The sequence below is a fragment of the Pongo abelii genome, chromosome 7 (genome assembly GCF_028885655.2).
Source record: "Pongo abelii isolate AG06213 chromosome 7, NHGRI_mPonAbe1-v2.0_pri, whole genome shotgun sequence".
NCBI lineage: Eukaryota > Metazoa > Chordata > Mammalia > Primates > Hominidae > Pongo > Pongo abelii.
This window is the reverse complement of record NC_071992.2, coordinates 135,869,571-135,896,281: the sequence shown is the minus strand read 5'-3', so window position 1 is coordinate 135,896,281 and position 26,711 is coordinate 135,869,571. Positions and strand designations below refer to the sequence as shown.

At 39.0% G+C, this 26,711-nt stretch overlaps 1 protein-coding gene across 7 annotated transcripts in view; it reads left to right on the top strand.

Annotated features, from left to right (window-relative positions):
• Positions 1–26,711, top strand: part of ENPP2 (ectonucleotide pyrophosphatase/phosphodiesterase 2) — a 116,332-nt gene that overhangs the window by 10,675 nt on the left and 78,946 nt on the right. For 3 of the 7 annotated variants that reach the window (XM_054560967.2, XM_024250610.3, NM_001133090.1), the window contains 1 exon segment: positions 24,162–24,264. In XM_054560967.2, coding sequence (XP_054416942.2) covers positions 24,162–24,264 — 103 coding nt within the window. 7 annotated transcript variants of the gene reach the window in all.

The window sequence follows — 26,711 nt, the reverse complement described above, 5'->3', positions numbered from 1 at the left end:
TATGGCCTGCAGGCCAGATATTGTCCTGCCTGTTTTTGTTGTTTTCTCCAGCACGTGTCAAAGTTTTATTTCACACTTGCAAAGCAAAAGACAGTGAAAAGAAAAAGCTGGTTCACAAAAACAGTCGTAAAGGGTGCTATTAGAAATAGAAATATGTGGATCTGTAAATCTCAGATTTCAGCTGCATCAGAATCACCTGGAGGGCTTGTTTGAACACCTGCTCCTGAGCCCCACCCCTAAAGTTTCTGATCCAGTAGGTCTGGTGTGGGCAGAGGATTTGCATTTTGAACTAGTTTCCAGGTAATGCTATTTTGACTGGTTTAGGTTCACACTTTGAGACCCATTGGTCTAGATTCTAAACAAAATTATTTGTTTATATATCTATGCAATTTACTTTATTGTTTATTTATTTAATTGACAAATAAAAATTGTATGTATTTATGAGATACAACATGAAGTTTTGATACATGTATACACACACTGTTGAATGTATACGTATAAAACAAACTAACATTAGTTTATCACCTCACATCCTTATCACTGGTGATGAGAATATTTAAAATCTGTTCCCTTAGCAATTTTCTAGTATATAATACATTATTATGCCCTAGTCACCATGCTGCATAATAGAGTTTGAGAACCTATTCCTCCTGGAGGAATAAGATATCTTTTCTAACTAAAACTTTGTACCCTTTGACCATCAACTTCCCATTTCTCCCACCCCTAGCCTCTGTAACCACCATCCTATTCCCTGCTTGTATAAGTTTGATTTTTTTAGATTCCACATATAAATGCAATCATGTGGTATTTGTCTTTCTGTGCCTGGCTTATTTCATTAAGTATCATGTCCTCCAGGTTCATCCAGATTGTTGCAAATGACAGGCTGCATAGTATTCCATTGTGTATATATACCCCATTTTCTTTATCAATTCATCTGTTGATGGACACAAGTTGATTCCATATTTTGGCTATTGTGAATAATGCTGCAATAAACATAGGAGTGCAGATATCTCTTCAACGTGCTGATTTCATTTCCTTTGGACATACACCTGGTAGTGGGATTGCTAGATCATATGGCAGTTCTATTTTTGATTGTTTGAGAAGTCCCTACACCGTTTTCCTTAATGATGGCACTAATTTACAATTCCATGAAGAGTGCACAAGGGTTTCCTTTTCTCCACACCCTTGCCAACACTTGTCTTTCTTTGTTGTTGTTTTTGATAGTAGCTATTCTAACAGGTCCGAGGTGATATTTCATTGTGGTTTTGCTTTGCATTTCCCTCATGATTAGTGATGTTGAGCACCTTTCCTGTACCTGTTGGCCTTTTGTATATCTTCTTTTGAGAAACGTCTATTCAGGTTCTTCAACCATTATTTTTTATTTTACTTTAAGTTGTGGGATACCTGTGCTGAACGTGCAGGTTTGTTACATAGGTATACATGTGCCATGGTGGTTTGCTGCACCTATCAACCCGTTATCTAGGTTTTAAGCCCCACAAGCATTAGGTATTTGTCCTAATGCTCTCCCTCCCCTTGCTCCTCAGGCCCCAACAGGCCCCAGTGTGTGATGTTCCCCTCCCTGTGTCCATGTATTCTCATTGTTCCACCCTCATTTAGGAGTGAGAACATGCGGTGTTTCGTTTTCTGTTCCTGTGGTAGTTTGCTGAGGATGATGGTTTCCAGCTTCATCTTTAAATCAGGTTGTTTTCTTGCTATTGTATATTTTGGATCTTAGGCCCTTATCAGATATATGGCTTACAAATATTTTCTGTGAATATTTCCTTGGGTTGTCTTCTCACTCTGTTGAAGGTTTCCTTTGTTGTGTGGCTGCCTTCTGTTTGTGTAAATAAAATTTTAATGGAACGTAGCTACCCCATTTGTTTCCATACAGTTCATGACCACTTTCGCACTTCAACAGCAAGTTGAGTCATTGTGACAGAGATTGCTGGACGGCACACAAGACCTAAAATGCTTTTCTGGCCCCTTACAGACACTTTGCCTACAACTGCTCAAAACTCTCTTTGAAGCTGTACTGTTATTCTCATTTTTAGAATGAAACAAATGGAAAGCTGAAACTTGAGAAAGGTCTCATGGTTCTTAGAATTCAAACTAAGATCTGTTTGAATTCCAAAGTTTCTGCTCAGAAGCTGACCCAAGAGGGGCTGGTTGTTTGTTACCTTTGTCCTCAATTGATAAACAAAGGGGAAATTGATTTGTGACTTCTTGTTAAATACTGTCCTTTTCAAAGACAAGACAGATGGTATGGTGTAGTGGTAAAGTGCTCAGGCTCTGGGGCCACACTGCTTACATCTCAGCTCCCCCAATACATTCCTCTATATCTCAGCTTCTACCCATATGAATTACAGATAATGATAGTACCTATTTGCATGATTGTTGCCAGGTTTAAATGAGATCATATCTGAAAAGAAATTACAAGAGCACTTGACATGTGGTCCACAAGACATTTGTTATTTTAATTTCAAATAACTATTTTTTCAAAGTAGGGGAGTCTATGGAAATGAAAACAAAGTGTGGAAAGGTTGTTAACCAAAGCATCTCCTGTGGCTGGTTGTTAGAACGTCTCCACCAGGAAGTTTCTAGAGCACAGTGGCCCTTCCTTTTCAGATGATAGCTAGGAGAGATACATTTTCAGCTTCTCAATATTTATATTTATACTTATACTTTGGCCTGTCCACATTTCTTAGTCCCTTGGCCAGCCAGGGTTGCCTTGAAAGGGCCTGTGGTGAGATAAGATGTTTATCCAGTGATTGCTGGACCCTGAACCTCTTATTATTGTTACCCCTGATATTTATAGTCCCAATATCCATTCCCAGTGGCTCCAGATTGATTAAAAATGTAGTCAGGGCTGCCAGAAAATGGCATTCTTAAATAATACAAGACAAGCAATTTTCCTCAGAAACACCTCCATCTATAATTTGATCCTTAGGCAAAAGCAAGAAAAGCAATCAGTTTTTTCACCAATATTCTTCACACTTTGAAGCATATTTTCTTATGGAATCACGAGGAATAAAATCTGTGTGTGGTGTGTTAAGCATATTAGAATGGCCTTGATCATCTGATGAGATTAGGAGATAAAGTTGTTCCCTGAGAGGGATGGGAATGGAAGTCTTGAGACATTGTCCATGAACTAGTCAATGGATGGATATGATGTAGTCAAAGTCCTGGCAGGGAAGCCTGGAGGCTTTTCTGAAGTGAAGCCTCATGAATGCATGAATGTGTGTGGATAACATCAGCAGGGTTTTGCAATTTTTCCAGCATGTTTTGGGTGCCTCGGAACAGGGGTAAGAAAATAGTGTTATTTTTCTAGGGTTAGGGATTAGTACTGCACTAGGAAGTGAGAAAATTCTTAAGAACTCTGGTTGGTTTTTTTTTTTTTTTTTTTTTTAATTGAGACAGAGTCTTGCCCTGTAGCCCAGGTTGGAGTGCAGTGGCACCACCTCGGTTCACTGCAACCTCCCTCTCCTAGGTTCAAGCAGTTCTCATGACTCAGCCTCCTGAGTAGCTGAGATTACAGGTGCACGCTACCACATCTGACTAATTTTTGTATGTATTTTTTTTGTAGAGATGGGGTTTTGCCAGTTGCCCAGGCTGGTCTTGAACTCCTGGCCTCAAGCAATCTGCCTGCCTTGGCCTTCCAAAGTGCTGGGACTACAGTGTGAGCCACTGTGCCCAGCCAAGAAGTCTGGTGTTGGGTGCCCAGGCTGGGGAGGGATGGAGGTAGAAGGGCCCAGCAACCCTGCTGCCACTGACAGAGAATAAAGCTGCAGGCAGTTGCCTGATCCCTTTTCTCCTCTGCCTCATCCCTCCACATTCCAGTTATATTTTCCTTCCCCTTTCTTCAGCATTCTCTTCCTTTGTTAAATTATTCAAGCAATGTTAGTTGAACGTCCCTGTGTGCCAGGGACAGTGCTGGGGTCTGGGGACTTAAAGGGAGGGACATAGACTTTGTGTCTACACTGGTGGAGCTTATAGTCCTGTGGCCTGGGGTGGACAATGTCAGGAGTTGGGTAAGTGCTCAAGGCATAAGCATAGGGGAGAGAAGGATGAATGGGAGGGGATAAGGTGGTCAGGGAAGGTCTCTGTCTGGGCTGAGAACCGAGGATCCAGTGAAAGCAGGGGTGGAGAAGTAGGAGGAGTTACATTTTCCAAACTTAGCCAGCTAGTAAAGTGGCAGTGCTGAAGTTTGAACCTAGATGTGCCTGACTCAAGGAACTGTCTGTTTTTAGCCTGGGCAACACAGTGAAACCTCTTCTCTACAAAAAATTAAAAAATTAGCTGGCATGGTGGCACATGTCTGTAGTCCTAGCTGCTCAGAAGGCTGAGGCAGGAGGATCCCTTGAGCCCAGGAGTTTGAGGCTGAAGTTAGCTGTGATTGCACCACTGCACTCCAGCTTACGTGACAGAGCTGAGACTCTGTCTAAAAAAACAACAAAAACAGAAGCCCTAGTCCCTACCATTACACATGCAATATCCACGTAACAAACAAGCACATGGACCCCCTGAATCTGAAATACAATTTTTGAAAAAAGAAATATAAAGTATTTAAAACAATACCTGGCACATAGTAAACACGTAATCAATATTATGTGTTATTATTTTAAAAACTGTCTACTTTTCACTAAATCTTAACAAAAACATTAAACTTCCTCTGCAAGCATCTATATGTAACTGTATTGTGTTGCCTTGAAGGAACTTGAACAGCAACAAGACAAAAAAATCATTCATTCACCCATTCTAATCATTTACTATGGCTTAGCCGCGTTGTGTGTGTAAATGCACAAGGCAAAATCCTATTGTGCAGCTGTGAGCACCAATGCTGAGGAATGCTGAGAAAAGCATTGTTAGCCTGAGGTTGGGGCAAGACAGCAAGAGTCCACACACTCTTCCAATTCGTCACAATGCCCCCTTCATGCCATAGGATGACAGCTCTCATTGAAATGCAGGGCATGTACATCCCACTTGTTGATTCCTTTCATTCCTAGACAAACACACGTCTAATAAAGAGGCACACATGTCTGTCCAGGTCACAAGCCTGGTTGGGAATGCGAGTATTTCAGAGAGGTTAGGCTGATGCTAGCATGCTGCCATTGCATCGTGAACTTTGAAAGTCCTTTAGCACTCTGGTGTTCAAAAGTCATGTTGACTGCCTTGCTAATTACATGCTGCAACCCACTGCTAAGGGATGATGAGAAGAACTGGAAATTAGAATTGGCAGACTTCGACCTACAAAGTTCAACACTTTCTAGGCCAGATATTGTGGAACTTTCGGGAGTTGATGGAGATGAAATCTCTGTTCTTGGGAAACTTTCAGTTTAGTAAGAAGAATTTCCAGTGGAACAAACTCAATAGAGGAGGCATGGTATGGTGTAAAAATCATGGACTTTGAACCATGCAGACTGGGTTTAAATCATTTCTCTACCACAGACTAACTAAGTGGCCTTGATCAAATTATTTCATCTTTCTGAGTCTTGGTTTCTTCACTCATAAAATGAGATTATACTCTAGCAGTGGTGGCTCATGCCTATAATCCCAGCACTTTGGGAGGCCGAGGAGGGTGGATCACCTGAGGTCAGGAGTTCGAGACCAGACTGGCCAACATGGTGAAACCCTGACTCTACTAAAAATACAGAAATTAGCCGGGCATGGTGGGTGCCTATAATCCCAGCTACTCGGGAGGCTGAGGCAGGAGAATCACTTGAAACCGGGAGGCAGAGGTTGCAGTGAGCCAAGATAGTGCCGTTGCACTCTAGCCTGGGCAACGGAATGAGACTCTATCTCAAAAAATAATAAAAATAAAATAAAATAAAAAATGATATTATATAAATACTTCATGCAATTCTATAACTACCTTAATAGATGGTAACTATTATAATCATTACTGCGATATTGATTACTGTTATTATCAGAATATAGCAAATTCCTGCTGTATCACTGATGTGGTGACTGCACAAATTACTCAAATTCTTCATCTATAAAATATGATAATTCTAACTGCCTTATTTGTGTAATTCAGGAGGAAACTGTATTCTGTCATTACCAATTAATATATTTATATATTTTCTGTTTTATTCTATCCAATAAAATGTAAGCTCTCTGAGCATAGACTTGGATTCTTGTGTTAGTTGCTGGACTCTTTTGTGCCTAGAACAGTGCCTAGGCCATAGTAGATTCTCAATAAAGTATGCTGCTGTTTAAATAAGTGGACAAGTAAATAAATGAATGGTCAATCTCATGTTAAATGTTCAGCAAATGGTAGGCTCTTGGTACATGGTAGTTGTTACTGCGCTTAGTATCATTATTATGGTTAGAATATGGTGGGTGCCGTGAGAGGAACCAATACAGAGAGATTGCTCCCAGCTCTGTCAGTCGGCGATCCTTGTTCTTAGCACTGGCATGTCATCAATTGTGTTGTAGATGGGAGAAACAACCAGGCCATTGTCAATAGTAAGATCACATGAGATTCATTGCAAAAATAAGGGTTTCTGAATTTTTATCAATCCTTAGGAGGAAAGGGAAATAGCTGCAGAAAGGGAGGGAAGATTGAAAAAAGGAGAAAAACAGCATCTTTTGCAAAATATTTTACCACATGAGGCCATAGGCTACAAGTCTGTGATCAGGATTTACCCAGCCCCAAACTTAAAAAGCATGAAAAACCAGCTGCATCAGTCAGATGACATAAAGACAGTGTTGGTATAGTGGCTCCAACGCGCAGCTGGAAGCAAAATGAGAAACTGTCCATGATAGAATCAGTTCTGCTTCTGAACTTTTAGAGGGACTAGGGAAAAACTTCTCAACTGCCCCTCACATGAGAGATTGGAGGAGTTTCTTTTAATAGTAATAAAACTAAATGTCCCATTGCATAGTGTGCTGTTGCAAGAAATACCTAGAAACTGGGCTCTGGCTGGGCGGACCTGAATTTGAATGACCTGAATCTGTCCTGTGCTAGGTATGTAAATTTAGGCCAGTTACTTAAACTTTTGTGAGCCTCTGCAAAAAAGAGAAACCAGTATGTATTTTGCAAGATCATTGAGAGAATTCAGTGAGATAATCTCTGTACAACATCTGTGACATTTTCGTTCTTCGAAATATGGTGGCTACTATTATTAGCAATTAATGCTACATGGATTATTGTATTTAATTCCCACAGCAACCCTATGAGGAAGGGAGTATATGCATTCTCATTTACATATGAAGAAATGAAGGTCTAGAGAGGGTTCCTAACTCAGTCAAGTCCATAGAGCTAGTGGGCATCCAAGTCATGATTCTAACCAAGCCAGAGAGTCCAGATTTTCAGCAATTAACAAGTTGTGCAGCATCTCTCATAAGAGCAATGGAAGCTTAGCAGGGCAACATAAGGTCCAGAACTTCTGGCATTCTCTTGCATAATACTCTGGTGGCAATCTGAGGTAATTGTATTTCAAATATGCAGTGACTCTCTGTTTACAAAGGATTATGAGAGACACAGACGTGTCAGAGAGGCAATGTCAGGTCAACTTGGTCAGCTTATCGTATGTCTGTCTTCTTGATCAATCCAAAAAAACATTGCTTCATCTCTTGCTTAAATCCATCATAGGATTTTGTGAAATGTGTTTCTTTCTTCTTTTCTTAGTTTACCCTTGACAAGTGTTCTGTGTATTTGGCATACATTAAATTGTGCATACCAATATTTTCTTTCTCTCTCTGTTTCCTTCAGGAGGTGAAATAGTAAGAACAAGGTATGTATAAAGATCCTTACATTTCCTTTTGATTTATCCAGGAAAAAGTAAGACCAAATTCTGATTATTTAATTTAATTTGAGTAACTCTTTTTTGGTTATTATAGGGAGAGGACTCAGCTCTCTGAGAGAGTTTAAAGAAGAGAGAAAAATAGTAGATGCTTAGAGTTGGAAAGAAGCTTATATGTTGTATAGCCAAACTGCTTCTGAATTCAGATACTTTTAAAGAAATCCTGACTACCACCACCTAGCCTTTGACTGTTAGTTCATTTTTTATAACTATTTCATTATCTCTTTTATGAGACAAAATATGCTTCTCTGTAACTTCTAGTTTTGCCTAGAGAAAGCATGTATGGGAGCCTGGGTATGGTGGCTCATGCCTGTAATTCCAGCACTTTGTGGGGCTGAGGCGGGAACATTGCTTGAGGTCAGGAGTTGTAGACAAGTCTGGACAACATAGTAAGACCCTCTCTCTCTCTCTAATATTTATTATATATAATAAATATATAACATTATATATAATAATATAAATTTATATTAAGTTTATAAATGTAACAATATAAATTTATACTATAAATATTTTATATTATATATCTAGATATTAATATTATATAGATATCTCTCTATATAATATAATTATATATTAAATATACAGAGCTATATCTCTGTATAATTATATATTAAGTATTATATATAGATACATCTATATAATATTGGTATTAGTATTATAATATAGATATAGATATATAGATATATCTTTTATATCTATACATAATAGTTATATATCTAGATAGATAATAAATGTAATATATAATACCTAATATTATGTATATTCATATTATATATTATATCTCTGTATATAATATTATATATATATTTCTGTGCATGTTATATAGATATATAACACATAATATATAATATAATATATATTATATGTCTCTCTAGATATATTATAACATATAATAAAATATTATAAAGATATATAATATATTTAATATATAGTATTTTCTATAGATATATAATAATATGTAATCCATTATATTACATATTATATATAGAGATAAAAAATATATAGAGAGATGCATAATAAAGCCTGTGCATTTTGCATTAACTTTCGAATGTTTGATGAAGGGCAATGCACACCCACCTTCTCCCCTCATCTATGCCATACGTTCAGGCTGCATAGTCACAAGTGTGCTCATTAAATATCCATTTCCTGAACAGCAGTAAGAGTGAGACTTTTGAAACATAAATTGGACCATGTCATTGTCTGATTAAATCACTCCAGTGGCTTTTCATCACATCCAACATGAAACATAAAGCCTCCATTATGGCCTGTGAGGTCCTGCATGAACTAGCTCCCAATTACTTCTTTGACATAGTCTCTTACTGCTGCCTCGTCTCTCACTCCACTCCAGCCACGCTGGCCTCACTGAGCACACTGGGCTGCTCCTACTTCAGGGCCTTTGCACTTGCTATTTTTTCCAAGACACCTGGCTTCCCCCTCACGTCATCCAGGTCTCTGTTCAAATGTCATCCCTTTGGAGAGATCTTTGTTGCTGCCTAACTGAAAATAGCTCCACCTGTTACTCCTCTGTTTTCTTGCTCTTGTGCTCTTTTTTCTTTATCGTTTATCAGCTACTTGACATTATTTTCTTCTCCTACTAAAATGTGGGATTGCTGGGGCAGAGGCTGCATCCTCAATGCTTGACATATACTAGGTGCTCAATAGAAGTTTGCTGAGTAAATAAACAAATGAATGAGTGAATTAATGAATTGATTGGGTCATAAGGACTCTCCTCATCCTGGTCATGCCTCTCTTAATGCTGTCTAGTTTTGTAGTGACCTCTTAAAACGAGCTATCCAGAGGTGAACACAATCTAGATGGAGTCTGGCTAGGCTCAGCTGAAACATTCCCCTCCTGGATGTGGGCAGGAATCATTATTAAAGAAGCCTAGGATAAAATGAAGTCATTTAGGGTGGTAGCCAAACATGGGCTTCTATAGAGCTTGCAGGTAACCCAAATGCCTAGGTTTCTTTTGCAAGAATTGCTGTTAGTGCTGATCTCTCCTAGTGCAAGTTTGTATAACTAAATTTTGTATTCTGCTTCAAGAATGTTGTCCCAGATAGATTGATCTGGCTGTCTCTCTCAGATCTTATTTTTTAAACTCTTGATTTCAACCTGTCGATATATTTTTGAATTTTGATTCAGTCCATGGTACACTGTATGTGGCAGCTACCTATCACTGGAATATTGAGTTCAAGAACATATCCTACATCTGTGATTCAGGAATCAGGAGGCTACCATCTCTGTCACCTCCACAGGTGTCTCTTGATGCTTAGGAAGCTGGAGAATAGATACTGAAATAATATTGCAGAAAACCTATCATTTCTGATCTTGTTTGCACAGAGAACCAGCTGAAAGGGACAGGAAGAGGGATCTCAATTCTGCTGTCCAAATCTCATGTGCATAACGACAATCGCAGGAGCATAGTCGGCAGAGTCTATAAACTGTTTCTATAACCATTTCTGCAAAAAATCTGCAGGACACGAAGGCAGCCTGGATGTGGGATGAATAGATGGAGGCAGCCAATTCTCAGGATACGGCATCTTAACAAACTGCTGACTTCCTGCTATCGTCTAAATGTTTATGTCCTTCCCAAATTCATACGTTGAAATCCTAACTCCCAAGGTGATGATATAAGGAGGTGGGGACTTTGGGAGGTGATTAAATCATGAGGGTAGAGGCTTCATGAATGGGTCAATATTCTTATATAAAAGACCCCACAGAGACCCTTACCCTTCCATAATGTGAGGTTACAGTGAGAAGACAACTTTCTATGAGGAAATGGGGCCCTTACCAGACACAGAATCTGCTGGTGCCTTGATCGTAAACTTCCCAGCCTCCAGAACTATGAAAAATACATTTATGTTATATATAAGCCACCCAGTTTATGGCATTTTTTTATAGAAGCATGAATGGACTAAGACACTTTACCATCTCCCAATTAAAACACGCCTTTTATTTCACTATCCTTGATATCAAGTGGTGCTTGACACAGAGTAAGCTTTCAATAAGCATTAGCTAATACTGCAGTGGATGCTTACTAAATCTGTGTTGAACCACTATTATTTGAATTTGGAAAACTCTGGTTTCCAAAATTTAGGCGATTGTCTGATAATGACCAGCATTCTCTCTGAGGTCTTAGGATTTTGAAATGACATGTCCAGGATGCCCAAGGTTCTGGTCACTTTTTCATTTGCAACCTATTCTTTTTGGGGGTCACAAGAAGGTCAGCCTACAATAAAGGTTAATCTGTGGCTTCTATTATCTTCTGAATTAGGAAATATTATCAAGTATCAAGACTCATCAAACATTTACTAGATCCTCTGCCTTTAGTAGACTCAGGTTTCTTTCAGCACACAGTTGAAATTCCCATTCCTTTGAGGTCTTCCCAGTTTTGTAATTCTTATTGGGAAATCAAGAGAAAAGATGATTCCCCCAGTTAATAGGCACTTGAACTTGGGCAAGTTGTTTGATATATTTGAAGTTGTTTTCTCATCTATTCACAATGATAATACTGTGAAGGTTTTATAAATATTAAATTATGCACTATGTAAATGTCCCCAGTAGGTTGCCTGGCAAAGTGCAAACAATTACCGAATACTAGCTACCACTTAAAAGAATGTCTGTTCCATGTCAAATGTGGTACTACGTATACATGTTTGCTTTTTCCTGTCTCTTCTCCCTTTCTGAAATTTTTGAGTCTTTGCTCCTGGAATTTCCTCCGCTTGCAATGCCCTTCCGCTCTTTGTCTACTTGAAAATCCCCTATCTATAATTTAACCATTATAATACATGCCCATCTGCCATATGAGCTGTCCTGATCTCCCTGTCAGAGGTCCTTTAGCTCTGTGACGTATCTATGGACAGCCTTTCTGTTTTATTGATTGCAAAGTTGGAAGAGTGAGTGAGCCTTGATCTATCTAACATTAACTCTAGTTCATAGGGCTTTTTTTTTTTTTTAAGAAGTATTCTCCAAATAAAAGGTATTATTGTTCTTAAATTCTCACAACTGCCCCACAAACTCTGTTTACAGTTTGTTGCCATTAAGTTTCAGGATACTTGAGATGTGTACGCAAGAACTAGGGTCTCTTCTAGGCTGTTTTATTTAAAAGTAAAATGAAACAGAAAACCTGATGAAAGAGATATGGCAGAGGGCCAAGTTGCTTTGACAAACTCCCAGTAGTTCTTCTAATTCTGGGGGATGCAGAGGGTTTCATCACACACACAGGGGCTCGTTAAGAGCAGTCCACACCATGACTCAAATGCATCAGTCCTCCTGTTAATCATCAGGTTCAGAGGATAACCGGGTTGACTCTGGGGACAACGTTGAATGCATGAACCTGAGAACTGAAAATCAGGGTTAGTGTTCCTTTTCTGTGCATCGAGATGCTTTGGAATTTGCTTCTCTGCAGGTATAATCTCAGTTCTTTTTTAAAATAGCTTTTTTGGGATGTAATTTATATATTATACAATTCATTCTTTTAAACTGTACATTTCAGTGGTTTTAAATATATTTACAGAGATGTGCAAACATCACCATTATGCAATTTTAGGACATTTCATCACTCCAAAACAAAAACTCATACCGGATATCGGTCAATACCCCATCATCTGACAGCTGCTAATCGACCTTTTATCCCCTGTGGGTTTGCCTGTTCTAGATGTTTTATATAAATGGAATCATAAAACATGTGGCTTTTGTGGCTAGCTTCTTTCACCCAGCGTAATGTTTTCAAGATTTGTGATGTTGAAGCACATATAAGGGCTTCACTCCTTTTTATTGCTGAGTAATATTTCACCGTATGGATATACCCCATTTCGTTTATCCATTCATCAGTTGGGAATGCTGCTGTGAACATTTGTGTTCAAGTTTTGTGTGGACGTATGTTTACTTCCTCTTGGGTATATACATAAGAGTGGAACTTTTGAGTTATATGGGTAACTCTATATTTAACATCTTAAGAAACTGCCAAACTGCTTTCCAAAGTGACTGCATCATTTTACAATTCATGTTTCCACATCCTTCCTAACAGTTTGTATTAACTATCTTTTAAATTTTAGCATCCTAGTGGGGGTAAAGTGGTATCTCACAGTTTTGACTTGCATTTTCCTAATGATGTTGAACAAACTTTCATTTGCTTATTGTCCATTTGTATATCTTCTCTGGAGAAATGTCTATTCTAATCCATTGATCATTTTTTAAAAATTGGATTGTATGTCTTTTTATTGCTGAGTTGTAAGGGTTCTTTATATGTTCTAGATATTTGAACATTATCAGTTATATGATTTGTAAATATTTTCTTCCATCCCATAGGTCATCTTTTCACTTTCTTGCCATATTGACAATAATGTCTTCCAATCATGAAAAAACAGACCTTCCCAAATTTAGGTCTTCTTTAATATATCTCAATGATTCTCTCTAATGGTTAGTGTGCAAATCTCACTTATTTTGTCAAATTTATTTCTAAGTATTTTAGACCTTTGATACTATTATAAATGCAATTTTCTTTTCTTTTCTTTCTTTTTTTTTGAGATGGAGTCTTGCTCTGTCACCCAGGCTGGAGTGCATTGGCGCAATCTTGGCTCACTGCAAACTCCACCTCCCAGGCTCACGCCATTCTCCTGCCTCAGCCTCCCGAGTAGCTGGGACTACAGGTGCCCACGACCACGCCCGCCTATTTTTTTTTGTATTTTTAGTAGAGACGGGGTTTCACCGAGTTAGCCAGGATGGTCTCGAGCTCCTGACCTTGTTGTGATCCGCCCGCCTCCGCCTCCCAAATTGCTGGGATTACAGGCGTGAGCCACCGCGCTCAGCCATAAATGCAATTTTCTTCTTAACTTTTAGATTGTCTATTGTTAGTGTATAAAAATACAACTGATTTTTGTATTTTTGTCTTGTATCAAGCAACATTCATGAACTCATTAGTTTCACTTTTTATTTTTGGTAGATTCATTAGGATTTTCTATATACAAGATCTGTGAATGGAGATAGCTTTATTTCTTCCTTCCCAATTTGGATGGCATTCATTTATTTACTTATTTGCCTAATTCCTCAGGCTGGAAGTACAAAGTTGACTAGAAGTGGTAAAAACAGACATTTTTGTCTTGCTCCTGATCTTAGGAGAAAGGATTCAGTCTTTCACCATTAAATATGATGATGTTAGCTCTGGACTTTTTGCAGAAGCCTTTTATCAGGCAGAGGAAGTTGTCTTCTCTTCCTAGTTTGTTGAATGCCCTTCACTGTTGTATGATTGCAAGGGGAATCACAGAAATGGCAGTTTTGCTTCCTCCCCTGAGAGAGTTCCATTGTGCTGGTAAGCACGTGATGACACCTTTGCAGCGGCAAGTGTAAACTTCCTTTTAGGTTTGAATCCAAACACATTCATTGAGTTAAAGCTCAACTTTTTGGGGCTTTCCAGTCTAAGTAGAAAGGCTTTATTATTGTGGTTGAAATGTGTCCTTCAAAGCTGTTTCCAGAATCACCCTACCCTTTGCCACATAAGAGCTGCTCATTTTCTCATGACGTTAAAAAGAATGTGAAAAAGGTGGATTGAAACATTATTAACTTTACTTACATATAATCTCTCCATAAATAAAGGGATTTTCTTAGAACCCATGTCACTACGAAGCACTCTATGCCCAGCACTTTGGAAGATGCTGAGAGCATGATAGCAGATGACGCAGACCTTACTCTCTTATATAGACAGTAATGGGGAATATTTGTTTATTTTGTGTGTTTTAGCACTGAGGTACTTGCTTAACGTGCATTACATCATTTGGTCTTCATATCAACCCTGTGTGAAAAGAACACTTATTTTTTAAAAGAAACTCATGTTTTAGAGAAGTTAAGCAAGTTCACATGCTTGAAACGGGCAGACTGAAGTCAGTTGGACTCCAGAATCCAAACTTTTTTTTTGAGACAGAGTTCTGTTCTTGTTGCCCAGGCTGGAGTGCAGTGGCATGATCTCGGCTCACTGCAACCTCAGCCTCCTGGGTTCAAGTGATTCTCCTGCCTCAGCCTTCCAAGTAGCCGAGATTACAGGCGCCCACCACCATGCCCAGCTAATTTTTGTATTTTTAGTAGAGATGGGATTTCGCCATGTTGGCCAGGTCGGCATTGATCTCCTGACCTCAGGTGATCCACCCGCCTCTGCCTCCCAAAGTGCTAGGATTACAGGTGTGAGCCACTGAGCCCAGCAACAGAATCCAAACCCTTATTCTCTATAGCACATTGCTTTTTTCCCCTGCTCTCTAAGAATTTATGCTCTTATTCCTGAGACAAGAAATACTGAAAAAACAGGGAACCCTAAGAGAGAAAAGTTTTCATTTTTAGATTTTATTTGGAAACAAAGTTTTAATGTTAAAAAATATGGCTAAAAGCCACTTAGCCTGCTAACTCTCCTTTTCAAGTGAAGAGGCTTGGGTTTGCAGTGACAAAGCTAGTGAGTAACAGAGGAAGGACTACAAGTCAAATTTCCTTGTGCCAAGTAGTTCACTTGGGAAATACTTATTGTGTTCCTATTATGTTCCAGGCAGGGTGAAAAGCTCTGTGTAGTGCAAGGATAATTGGTCCCTGCGTTTGGAGAGATCAAAAGGGATGGAGCTGCCTTAAAAGAGGTTGCAGACGGGCTGGGCGCAGTGGCTCACCCCTGTAATCTTAGCTCTTTGGGAGGCTGAGGTGGGTGGATCACGAGGTCAGGAGTTCAAGACCAGCCTGGCCAAGATGGTGAAACCTCGTCTGTACTAAAAATACAAAAATTAGCTGGGTATTGTGGTGGGTGCTGGTAATCCCAGCTACTTCGGAGGCTGAGGCAGAGAATTGCTTGAACCCGGGAGGCGGAGGTTGCAGTGAGCCAAGATTGTGCCACTGCACTCCAGCCTGGGTGACAGAGCGAAACTCTGTCTCAAAAAAAAAAAAAAAAAAGAGAGATTACAGACAATATGGTAACACAGTTCATTGTTGTTCTGTGTGAAGATGATAGCAAAACTGGGGAGGCTCACAGCAGAGCGACACCTGACTTGAATTTTCATAAATATGTTGGTATTTGCCAGGGAAATTAGGTGGAGAAGGGCATTCAAGGCCAAAGCAACAATGTATGTTAAGGAATGGAGGTATGAAAGAGCACAACTTAATCAAGGAACAGAAAATAGTTCTCTAATTAAGAAAACTTAACATTTATGAACACTATTCTATGCTGGGCATTGTGCTAGGTGATTTACATGGATTATTTCATGTAATACTCTCAAGAATCCTACGAGATGGAAACAGACAAGAAAACTGAGTTTTAGGATGGAGAAGTAATTTGCCTAAGGGTCATATAAGGTCTCACAGTTAAACTGTGGTCGAGCTGGGATTTGAATTCAGGGAGTTTAGTTTTGGTTCTAGGGTCCTATGAGCCTGGTTAAGCAGCTTGAACTTACCCTCTAGGTCAGTGGTCCTCAAACTCGTATCAGAAGCACCTGGTGGAGTTGCGAAAACAGATTCTGGACTTTACCCCAGAGTTTCTGATTCAGTAGGTATGAGGCAGACACCAAGCGTTTGCACTTCTAACAAGTTTCCAGGTGATTCTAACCCTGCTGGTCCAGGGACCGTACTTTGAGAACTGCTTTGATAGGAAGCCAAACAGAAAAGTTTTAAGTTTGGTAGGAAAAGGCTGGGCGTGGTGGCTCATGCCTGTAATCCCAGAACTTTGGGAGGCTGAGGTGGGCGGGTCATGAGGTCAGGAGATCGAGACCATCCTGGCTAACACGGTGAAACCCCGTCTCTACTAAAAATACAAAAAAATTAGCCGGGTGTGGTGGCACATGCCTGTAATTCCAGCTACTTGGGAGGCTGAGGCAGAAGAATCGCTTGAACCTGGGAGGCGGAGGTTGCAGTGAGCCGAGATCGTGCCATTGCGCTCCAGCCTGGGCAACAAGAGTGAAACTCCATCTCAAAAAAAAAAAGTTTGGAAGGAAAATCATTAGATTTGCATATTGTTTAGGGCTCTCTGGGTAATGAATGGGAATAAATTATAAAAGAGAACTTAATGAAATGGTGGTCAGAGGGGACAGAGAGTACAAACAGGAAGAGCAGTTATGAAAGGACCTTCTCTTTTTTTTTTTTGAGATTGAGTTTTGCTCCTGTTGCCCAGGCTGGAGTGCAAAGGTGCAATCTCGGCTCAGCGCAACCTCCACTCCCTGGGTTCAAGCGATTCTCCTGCCTCAGCCTCCCGAGTAGCTGGAATGACAGGCATGAGCCACCACGCCCGGCTAATTCTGTATTTTTATTAGAGATGGGGTTTCTCCATGTTGGTCATTGTGGTCTCGAACTCCCAACCTCAGGTCCATCTGCCTCGGCCTCCCAAAGTACTGGGATTACAGGCGTGAGCCACCATGCCCGGCTATGAGAGGACCTTGTAATGTGTGTCCAGAATAATGAAGCTGAAGGGACGAACCTAAACATTATCACATAGGAAGATAATTTAGGAACTAACAGCACCTGATAACAGATGGCAGTAGTTGTCATTAACTAGAATCTGTAGACATGCTGTCTGGCAAGAAACAAGAGAGGAAAGGATTGAAATGAACAAAAAGTGAGTTGAGTTTAAGGTTTCCCTGAAAAGAAATGAAATTGGGAGGGTGAACTTGTGTAGGTAGCTGCGTTTTGGACGTGTTGAGTGGAGGCCCTCGTGTGGTGTAGTGGAGAGGCATCACGCTGCGGCGGAAAGAGGACTGAGCTGACATAGGAGACCTGGTTTTTAGAACTGGCTCAGTCAATTATTTGACCGTTTTGGAGATGCCCCATACTCTTCGAACCTCCATTTCTTTATCCGCAAGTGGAGTTTGTAGCCTGCCTATGTGAGTGAGACTGGAGGGTAAAATATGGGAGTTGTCAACCCTAGGGTAAAACTTTTGGTAAAACAGTTGTTTTTCCTAATTATCCTGTCACTCATTTGTGTTCATATATCACATAGTCACATTATAATGTAGACTCAAAAATGCAAACCTTCATGTGGCTTACAAGCCTGCTGGCGACTCAGCCCTTCTGAAAGGGGAAATTTTCTCCATTCATCTGGACACTTAGCATGCAGGATTTAGAGTAGCTGAAAAGAAATAGTTACGTTGAGTTTTGAGTTTTAAAATGTTTTATTATGAGCTAGAGTTAGGAACAAAGCTGAGTTATTTCCTAGGGGGAATGCTTTTTAAAACCTCAATATGAATAAATGCATTTTTAGTGTTTAAAGTCCAGTATATATATATGTGTGTGTGTGTGTGTGTGTGTATGTATATATATAGTGTATCTACATATGTGTGTGTGTGTGTATATATATATATTTTAGTAATCTGCAGTCACAGCAGAAAATGGTTTAAAGCTCTTAGCTCTGTCCCTTATTTTAACTATTTAATTCTAGGGTGTTAGCAAATGGATACCTATCTCCATGTCTTTCTTATGATCTAATTGAAAAGAAGTGACTTCACTGAGTATATATATGGTCATCATAATCATTAAGTATCTATTAATTCAGGAGTCACACTTAATACCTTCCTGTCCCTCAACTCCCATATCCAGTTCATTAACAAGTCTTTTTTCCTAACTCCCCCACTTGTCTTCCTCTCCACGCTGCCATAGCCTCCTTGGTGTAAGCTGTCATGATCTTTTGTCTGGCTTACTGCCAAAGTTTCAAAACTGATCTGCTATATCCATTCTTGACTCCCTCTGATTCATATCTACACCGTACAGAGATTAATGCTTCAAAATCTGATTAAGCCTCCCTCTGCTTAAGCCTTTTAAGGGCTTTTTGTTGCCTTTAGGGTAAAGACAATATCACCTAACATGACCTCCGAGGCCCCACATGACCGGCCTCTGTTAACCTCTCCAGTCTCACTTCTCTCTATACTCACTTCTGCTCTCCCTGCACTAGTCAAACTGGCTGCCTTTTTGTCTCGTGGATGTGCCATACCTCCATCTTACACAGGATCTTTGCCCGTTCTCTCTCTTCTGTCTAGAAGTCTTTGCTTCTCTCTTAATCTGGTTACTCACTCCCACACACCCTTCCAATCACAGCTCAATGAACACTTACTCCACAAATTCTTCTCTGACCCCCTTGACTAGGTAATCTGAATGATATTTGCTCAAATCATGATTTACCTCAATATTTCTTCATTTTCCACCGTTGTAATTTTACATTTATTTCTGTGTCTACTTGATTAATGTGGAGAGCAGGAGCTATGTGTGGGTCAGCTCCCTACGTAGTACAACCAGTTCCCAGAAAAGTGCTTGGTACATTGTAGAAGCTAATGAATATTTGTGCAATATTCATACAGGGCAGAGATTATTCTGGTGTCGGGGCTCATGCGTAGATTCCACAGGGAGTAAATGTAATGCATAAAATTTATACCATAAGTTAAAGTCGTTGAAAGTTGCAACAGTGTTGATGTCAGCTTTCGATTGTGTAACAATTAATAGCACAAGACTAGTTTGAATTTGAACAGGTGTATGCTGTTCTTCTACTGGAGAATCCTGTGGGACCATAGACTACCCATAAAACTTTGCTTTTGTGGTTTAGAATGGTAACTGTAAGACTTATACATGTTTGCAGCCCTGGATTGTGGGAGCAATTGAGCCAGCTTGTTCCTGTATTAGCCATCAAAATTTTCTGCTCAGTTTAGACTAGTAAATCCTTTTGCAAAGACTGTTGTCCAGTTTTTATCTGAATTTTCTAATAGTTCTCAACCACAGCAAAACTTAAAAACAAGACAACAGACTTTAAGATAGAATAAGAAGAATATATATGGTGTTTTCTTACTTTTGTAGTGTATGTGCTATAGTTACTGCTAAATTATGCTACAGAAAATGACATGGTTAATAATTATCTAACATCATACATAATCTTAGGATTATTCTGGGAATAATGTTAAATCTAGTGATGTCAATTCTGCATAATGAGAAACTCTGGATGTAGATACAGTTTCAATCAGTTCATGACAATTAATTACTTCAGGAAGCCAGAATGACAACCCTCTATCACTTATCTTTCAAATCTCACTGTTAACCTCAAGCCCTCTTATCTTCATCAGGGCTAGGGAACAAGGACTCATAGAATAATTTCATGAAAAGATAGACTGTGCATTTATATAAATGTAACTACTGTATTACAATTAAGCAATACACACACTGCTGCTTTGTGTCACCAGCAAAGTAAATAAAATACCACTCTGCTTCTTACAGTTTGGAGATGAGTCCCCTGGAGGAAAAGCCATAGTTTGTCTTTAAGAGATCTAAACTTTAATGTCCAATTAATAGTGAATGTTATTAATAACATATTAAAATTCCACTATGAATTAGGCCAAACAATTCAACATGCAGGGCATAAATACATTAATTCAGAGTAGTTTATTATAACGATCTACTTCTCTAAATGTGGTACTTTTAGAGGAAACATGGATATTGTATTTATTAGTCAAAGGCTTTATGTCAACCATCATTAGCATATTAAAAAAAACTAAAAACAAAAACATGAACAAAAAGTAAAGCAAATGAAGAGAACAATGTTTCCCCAAACAAAGTATGTCAGTAAACAAATAATTCAAAAAATAAACAAATAGAAATTCGGGGGCAGAAAAGTACACTAACTTAAATAAAAAAATTTACTAGAGTGATTTAACAGTACATTTGAGCAGGCAGAAGAAAGAAATGGTGAGCTTGAAAATGGGTATTCAAAAGAGTACACCAAAAAGTCGTTTAAACCTCAAAGAAGGAAGTAAAGGAGAAATTGAGAAGCAAAACTTCTAGATTTCCTAGAAGTCTCAGGTCATCACCCAGTTATAAATAGTTCAAGGCATCAAGTGGAGCATGGCTTAAAATTAAAGCTCTATATTATGCACTGCCTGGATGTCTGAAATCAGGAGGACCTCAAATGATCTAACTGCAAGTTCCTCCTCTCAGTGGATAAGATCCTCTAGCCATCAGTTTTTCCTATCTGGGAATCATAGTTTTTTGTTTATCCCCAGGTTGAATTTTCCTGCCAGACCACAATTATTGAAGCCAGTCAATCACATCTGCTGCAGGAACCAGGTCTTATCTCCATAAATGTGGTTCTTATCTGACTTTCATCAAAGTAATCTATTGTGCCAGTTCTTGTCTGACCTCTAAACTCCTCTTTCTTCTCTCCACCTGCCAGACCTAATGAATCAGGATCTTGATAAGCAGGGCATGAACATCAGCATTTTAAACAAGCCTCCAGGGTGATTCTGATGCCCAATAAAGTTTGAAAACCACAGAATGATTTCAAGGGACTGAGACTGTTGAAAGATTTGTTTCTAGTTCTAGGTTTTCTTCTGCCAGGGGGCAGTATTCTCTGAAATATGGCTGGGCTAATAAACATGTTGGAAGTTAATTTTTCAGTCTTTCTTATGCACTTCTTGTTTAATGAGCCAGCCACGTGTCCTTATTACAAAATCTTAAACACCATAGCAAGTGAACTTCTCATAATTTAGTTTTCTTACAAAAGGTTTTGGACAAATTCCAGTCATTTTAATTGAATTTCTTAACCTACTTTATGCACTATCAAGCTTTTTTTTTTTTTCAGCTTTAGTTAATGAGGGATAATTTTATTTTGTAGTTAATTTGATAGCCGAGGTAGAGACTTTGGTCATCTTGGTCATTCTCCTGACAGTTAATTTATAACAATAATCTTGTAGTAAAAATCTGTTTAACTGTGGCAAAATGATGTGTGTATGCCCATATGTGCTTGTGTGTGTGCGTGTATGTGTGTACGTTAACACGTTCCTTATGCACGACAAGCTGGTAAAAGACAAAGTTCTTTGGCAGAACGGTTAACAGAAATAGTGGCTGAGGGCTGGGCGTGGTGGTTCACACCTGTAATCCCAGCACTTTCGGAGGCCGACGTGGGCAGATCACCTGAGGTCAGGAGTTCAAGACCAGCCTGACCAACATGGTGAAACCCTGTCTGTATTAAAAATACAAAAATTAGCCAGGCGTGTTGGCATGCACCTGTAATCCCAGCTGCTCGGGAGGCTGAGACGGGAATCACTTGAACCCGGGAGGTGGAGGCTGCAGTGAGCCAAGATTGAGCCATTGCGCTCCAGCCTGGGCAACAAGAGCGAAACTCCATCTCAAAATAAACAAATAAACAAACAAAAACAAAAAAAACACAAAGAAATAGTGGCTGAGGTCAACTCTTTTGGATATTGGGTAACAAGCAGATCAACTTGGCTATTACAGCTTTTTCCCCTGCACAGCTAGTCTGCATATAAGAGAAAAATAGATGGATGATGTTCAGCTTCTGAACTCTAACTTTTTTTTCCAAGGGAACCCTCATTATCTTCTAGCTAGGTTTATACAATCAAATATCAGACAAAGTCAAAAGTTATTAGACTCTGGCAAGGCAAAAGAAGAGGCTGTTTTTGTTTTTAGAACATTTAGAGCACTGTGGCATATTATGAAATAACAGGATTGCCTTGATATTTTTCTTTGGGGTTATTGTTTTCCTCTATCATGGCTGGCTTGTATCTTGAAATTTAACATAAATTATAGAAAAATCTTACATGGAGTTAACATCTTTTATAAGCCTCGCTAAATACCCTACTCCAAATTTGTTCAGTATGGCATACAGACAAAAGCAAGAGGCTTGCATATAAAAATGTATAAGCCTGCCCTCTTTGCAACGGTGCAAAACTAAAAGGATTTTAGAAAGGCAATTAACAGTTTGGCAGTATGTATATTTTCTTTTTTTCAATTAGATATTACTAGATTCTAAGAATCTATAATGAAACCCAGGCCTACTATACAACCCCCTATAAACAAGTTTTTGCTTTTGTGCTATCATGTTTTATTTGAGCAGAGACACTACTCTGTTAGTAATTTGTTGCATGGTAAGTTTTGTATTTGTTTACACACGAACACATGCGCTGTGCAAGAAAGATGGTCACTGGACCTGCTGAGGAAGAGGCCAAAAACAAATCTTTTTCCCTCATTTGAATCCTGAAGGCATGTAATATTTAAACAACTTTCAGATTTATAGCCCTTGATTTTTTCTTTTGAAAGTGTGCTGGTTGCCAAATTGCTTAGTAAAGAAACTTTAGTACCCACAATAGCCTCAAAGGACACAGTATTTGGTGGCTACATTTAACCAAGAAATAACTAGGGAAAAAATTCTTTACATTTCAATTTTTGCTGCCATTGAGATTTCCTTCCTAAATTCAGTTGCTAATAAAGCTTCCCATGCCATCCCCTTCCCCCACCCATCCGCCTCTCAAAAACCGCCCCCCGCCCCGCCCCGCCCGAAACAAGCTGACAGTCTTTTCGGGAAGAAGAGGCAGAGCCTGAAGTTATTTTGTCCGTCCTCCCAGGGCAGAAGGACTTTATGCTGCGTGGCTGGCATTTCCAGTATTTTGATAAAAGTTACTTCTCTAAACTTGAACCACAGCATGGGGAAAATAGTGTTATCTTTTATGTTAGTTACAATTTTGCGAAATTTCATCATAAGAAACTTTCAAGGAGGCAGAAGTAGCTGAGAATGTGATACTAGGGACACGGTCGCTCAAACTGCCAGCAAAATAAATAGATGGGAAAGACAGGAACGTTATTAGGTTTATAAATGATAAAACTTTCCTTGCTTAAAAAAATAAAGTGGTGAGGTTGACGCCATTGAATGACTGCATTGTAAACCTTAAAAGCTTAAAGCTGGTGGAAAGCCCTTGCACAGCCCTGTTTTCATTTTTATCGGATGAAATGCATTTGGTTTCTTTTTGACAAACCATGCTTTTGTGAGGAAAGGAAAATGAACATGCACTGTTATGGGCCACGGCAATGTAACAAACCCTCCTGTTGCCAGAGGATACCACATGAAAGTGTCTGTGGGTTAGGGGAGGGACCTGTAAGGGGGCGGGGATAAGGGGGATGATAGCTTAAGCCTCTTATGCTCAGAGCTGCGATTTGTGAACACCCTGTGATGTAATCAAGCTCTGGACAAATCAGAGGAGTCTGTCAACCTCCCAGGTGGGATTGCTTATAGTTAATAGACTAAACCCAGAGCCTCAAAGCAGCGCACTCCGTGAAGGCAAAGAGAACACGCTGCAAAAGGCTTTCCAAGAATCCTCGACATGGCAAGGAGGAGCTCGTTCCAGTTGTGTCAGGTGGGAGAACGGAGCAATGACGGGGGACATGCTTGATCTTCAGAATCAGTGACTGATTGGCATTTTCCTTTTTGTTGTGCAAATTAAGATAGCACCTTATTATGCATTTTGGAAGTGGTAGGATTGGGTGGTGATATTGAAGCCATTTGAATCGCCTTTGTGTAATTTGATTTAGTCTTCTCCAGCTGTATTTGACAACTTGGTCTATTTATTCTCTTAGATAATATTCCTGTTCACTTTTGCCGTTGGAGTCAATATCTGCTTAGGATTCACTGCACATCGAATTAAGAGAGCAGAAGGATGGGAGGAAGGTCCTCCTACAGGTAAGTGTCAAAACGATTTGCATTTTCAATTCTTTAAAAATATTACATATGGGGTAATCAATGTAAGCTTATTAAAATATTTATTTTTAATACAATCTTGCAGTATAACTAAGTTAGTCCTAAATTTCTCTGGGTAAAACCACCTATGTGTATAATTCAGGTGGGAGAGTGTGGTTTTCATTAGAGAACATTTATGATTGTTTCATAACTGGCTATTTCCATTTTTGTACTCAAATTTGTAAATGTTAGGATACAATTAAAACTCTTGTTCACAGACAAGGCTAAAGTAGAAGTGGTGAGAACAGGTGTTGGTTTAATATTGGAGCTACCCAAATCTGATTTGCTGTCACATGATATAGGATGTAGTATTTGCCACTAGAAAGTTCTGATGTAGGAAAAAGGAATGGAAGTAAAAAAGGCAGTGAGCTATCTTTATGAAACTTCAGAAATTTAGGACTTTAAGATTAAGATTTACTTAAAATTGGAAAAGCATAAAAGAGAGGAGGTGTTTAAAGAGTTTTCAGGATTGATTTGTCCTCATTGTGTGTTCTTATGGCAAAGGAAAGGTAAGTTTTAATAGTGTGCCTTGACTTAAATAATAGAATCAAAGTGAAAGAGTTTCTTTTTACAATACACTACACCATAAGTAGTGTTCCCATACAGTGTTCTTATAAAGGAGCTCCTTGTGCAGACAGAGGGGGCTTAACTGACCAGGTCTTAAGCAATGAGTTGGTTAATTTCCTGGAAATTGGAGCCGCTGATGGTTTTAGAAATAAAAAATTACATTTTAAGTAATGGGCACTCTAGGGAACAATATTTTCTGGACTTTTCCTGACATCCCAGCATGTTTGTCTGTCTTCCTGTGAATTTTGTGTTTCTCTGTATTTCTTGATCTGACTGTTATAAAAGACCATCACTTGCCTCTGTTTAGCCAGCTTGAAATTTCGTTATTAACCGGGTTAGGACACATACATTGATGGAATAGTAAATCTTCCTTACATCAATTAAGTTACTTTTGAATCATGCCAGTAGGTTGAAAGAATAATATTAGAAGTGAATTAGTGAATTGAAGTGGGGTGTGGCAGGGTGAAGAGTGAGAAAATAGATCATAAAACTTGCAGCCCCAGGGAGCCAAATGGACAAAATGAGTCGTCTTCTGTTGGGGAGGCAGAGGACAGTGGATCACTGAGCTAGAGAATGCTGTTTTTATTAGCAGCAAATGCTCTCTTCAAAGGCCTCTTTTTCACTCCCATTAACACTGACTGTGACTGAACAGACAGGGGAATCAGATCCTTAGCATGGTCATGTGGGAAAGCTAGCAACTTGAGAGCCAACTTCTGGTTCTTTTCAATGAACACGAAAGGGAACTTTTCTTTCTGTTTCCTCTTAATATATTACTCTGGCTAAAACTGAGATTGAAAGAATTAAATGCTGTTTCCTTGATGAATGTAAAATTGAGTCACTCATTATTTTTAAAGTTGACTTCTTTTGGAAAACAGTCATTAAAATCCTAGACTGGTACCCTGGAGTCCTGTAACTTGCTGTGTGGTGTTGGGCAAGTCACTTGTGAAGTCTGTTCCTTTAGCTGTACAATGAGGAGAAGACTTAGATGATTTCTACTTTTCTTTCTAGATTAAAAAAAAAAAAAATCCCAGGAGCTATTCTGTTTCATTGCCTCTCGAATTTCTGTGCTCACTACTGGAAAACTTGAAAAGTATAGATTGGATTTATTAGTCTTTGAAAATATTTTGTGTATAGTAAATTATTTCCATGTTATAATAATAGCTATATGAACTAATGAATAAATGCCACTTCTAGAAAAATAGTATGGTCTATATTATAATTTATAAATCTAAATGGTCTTAAGTGTGCTACACAAATTTGCTCCTTGAATTATTTAACTAAGTCATTGGTTATTTTAGGCCTTTATGATATCATCTAAAATAATTTATTAAACTTCTAACCATGTGAAGCTTAGTCTTAGAATACAATGCAACCTAACTCTGAATTTTATGGTTTGAATATGCCTGAACACTTTAATTTTTCTTTTGATGTAGCTTATCTGCTTTTTAGGAACTGTGGTTGATTTCTCCTGAATAAAAATCAAAGATGTACTGAGTAAACTAGGTAAAAGCATCCTGTAGATGGTGGAAATATCTTTATCTTTTTAAATGCTGCATATGCTTAGAAAGGATCTCTCTCAATTGATACATGTGACTAGTTATTCCGACTATTAGAAAATCCTTCCCATCAGAAAATACTGGGTGAATTTTATAAGCCTGTAAAAATAAGACACTAGGAGGGGAGGCAGCCATGCCTATTTCCAACAACACTTTTAGGCGCCAAAGAAATCCTGGGAAGCTCAGTGCTCCAAGGGTGCAACAAATAGAAGGAACACAAAGGGTATTGATATATGGCTAGCTTTGGATTGATCAGAGTGAGATCCA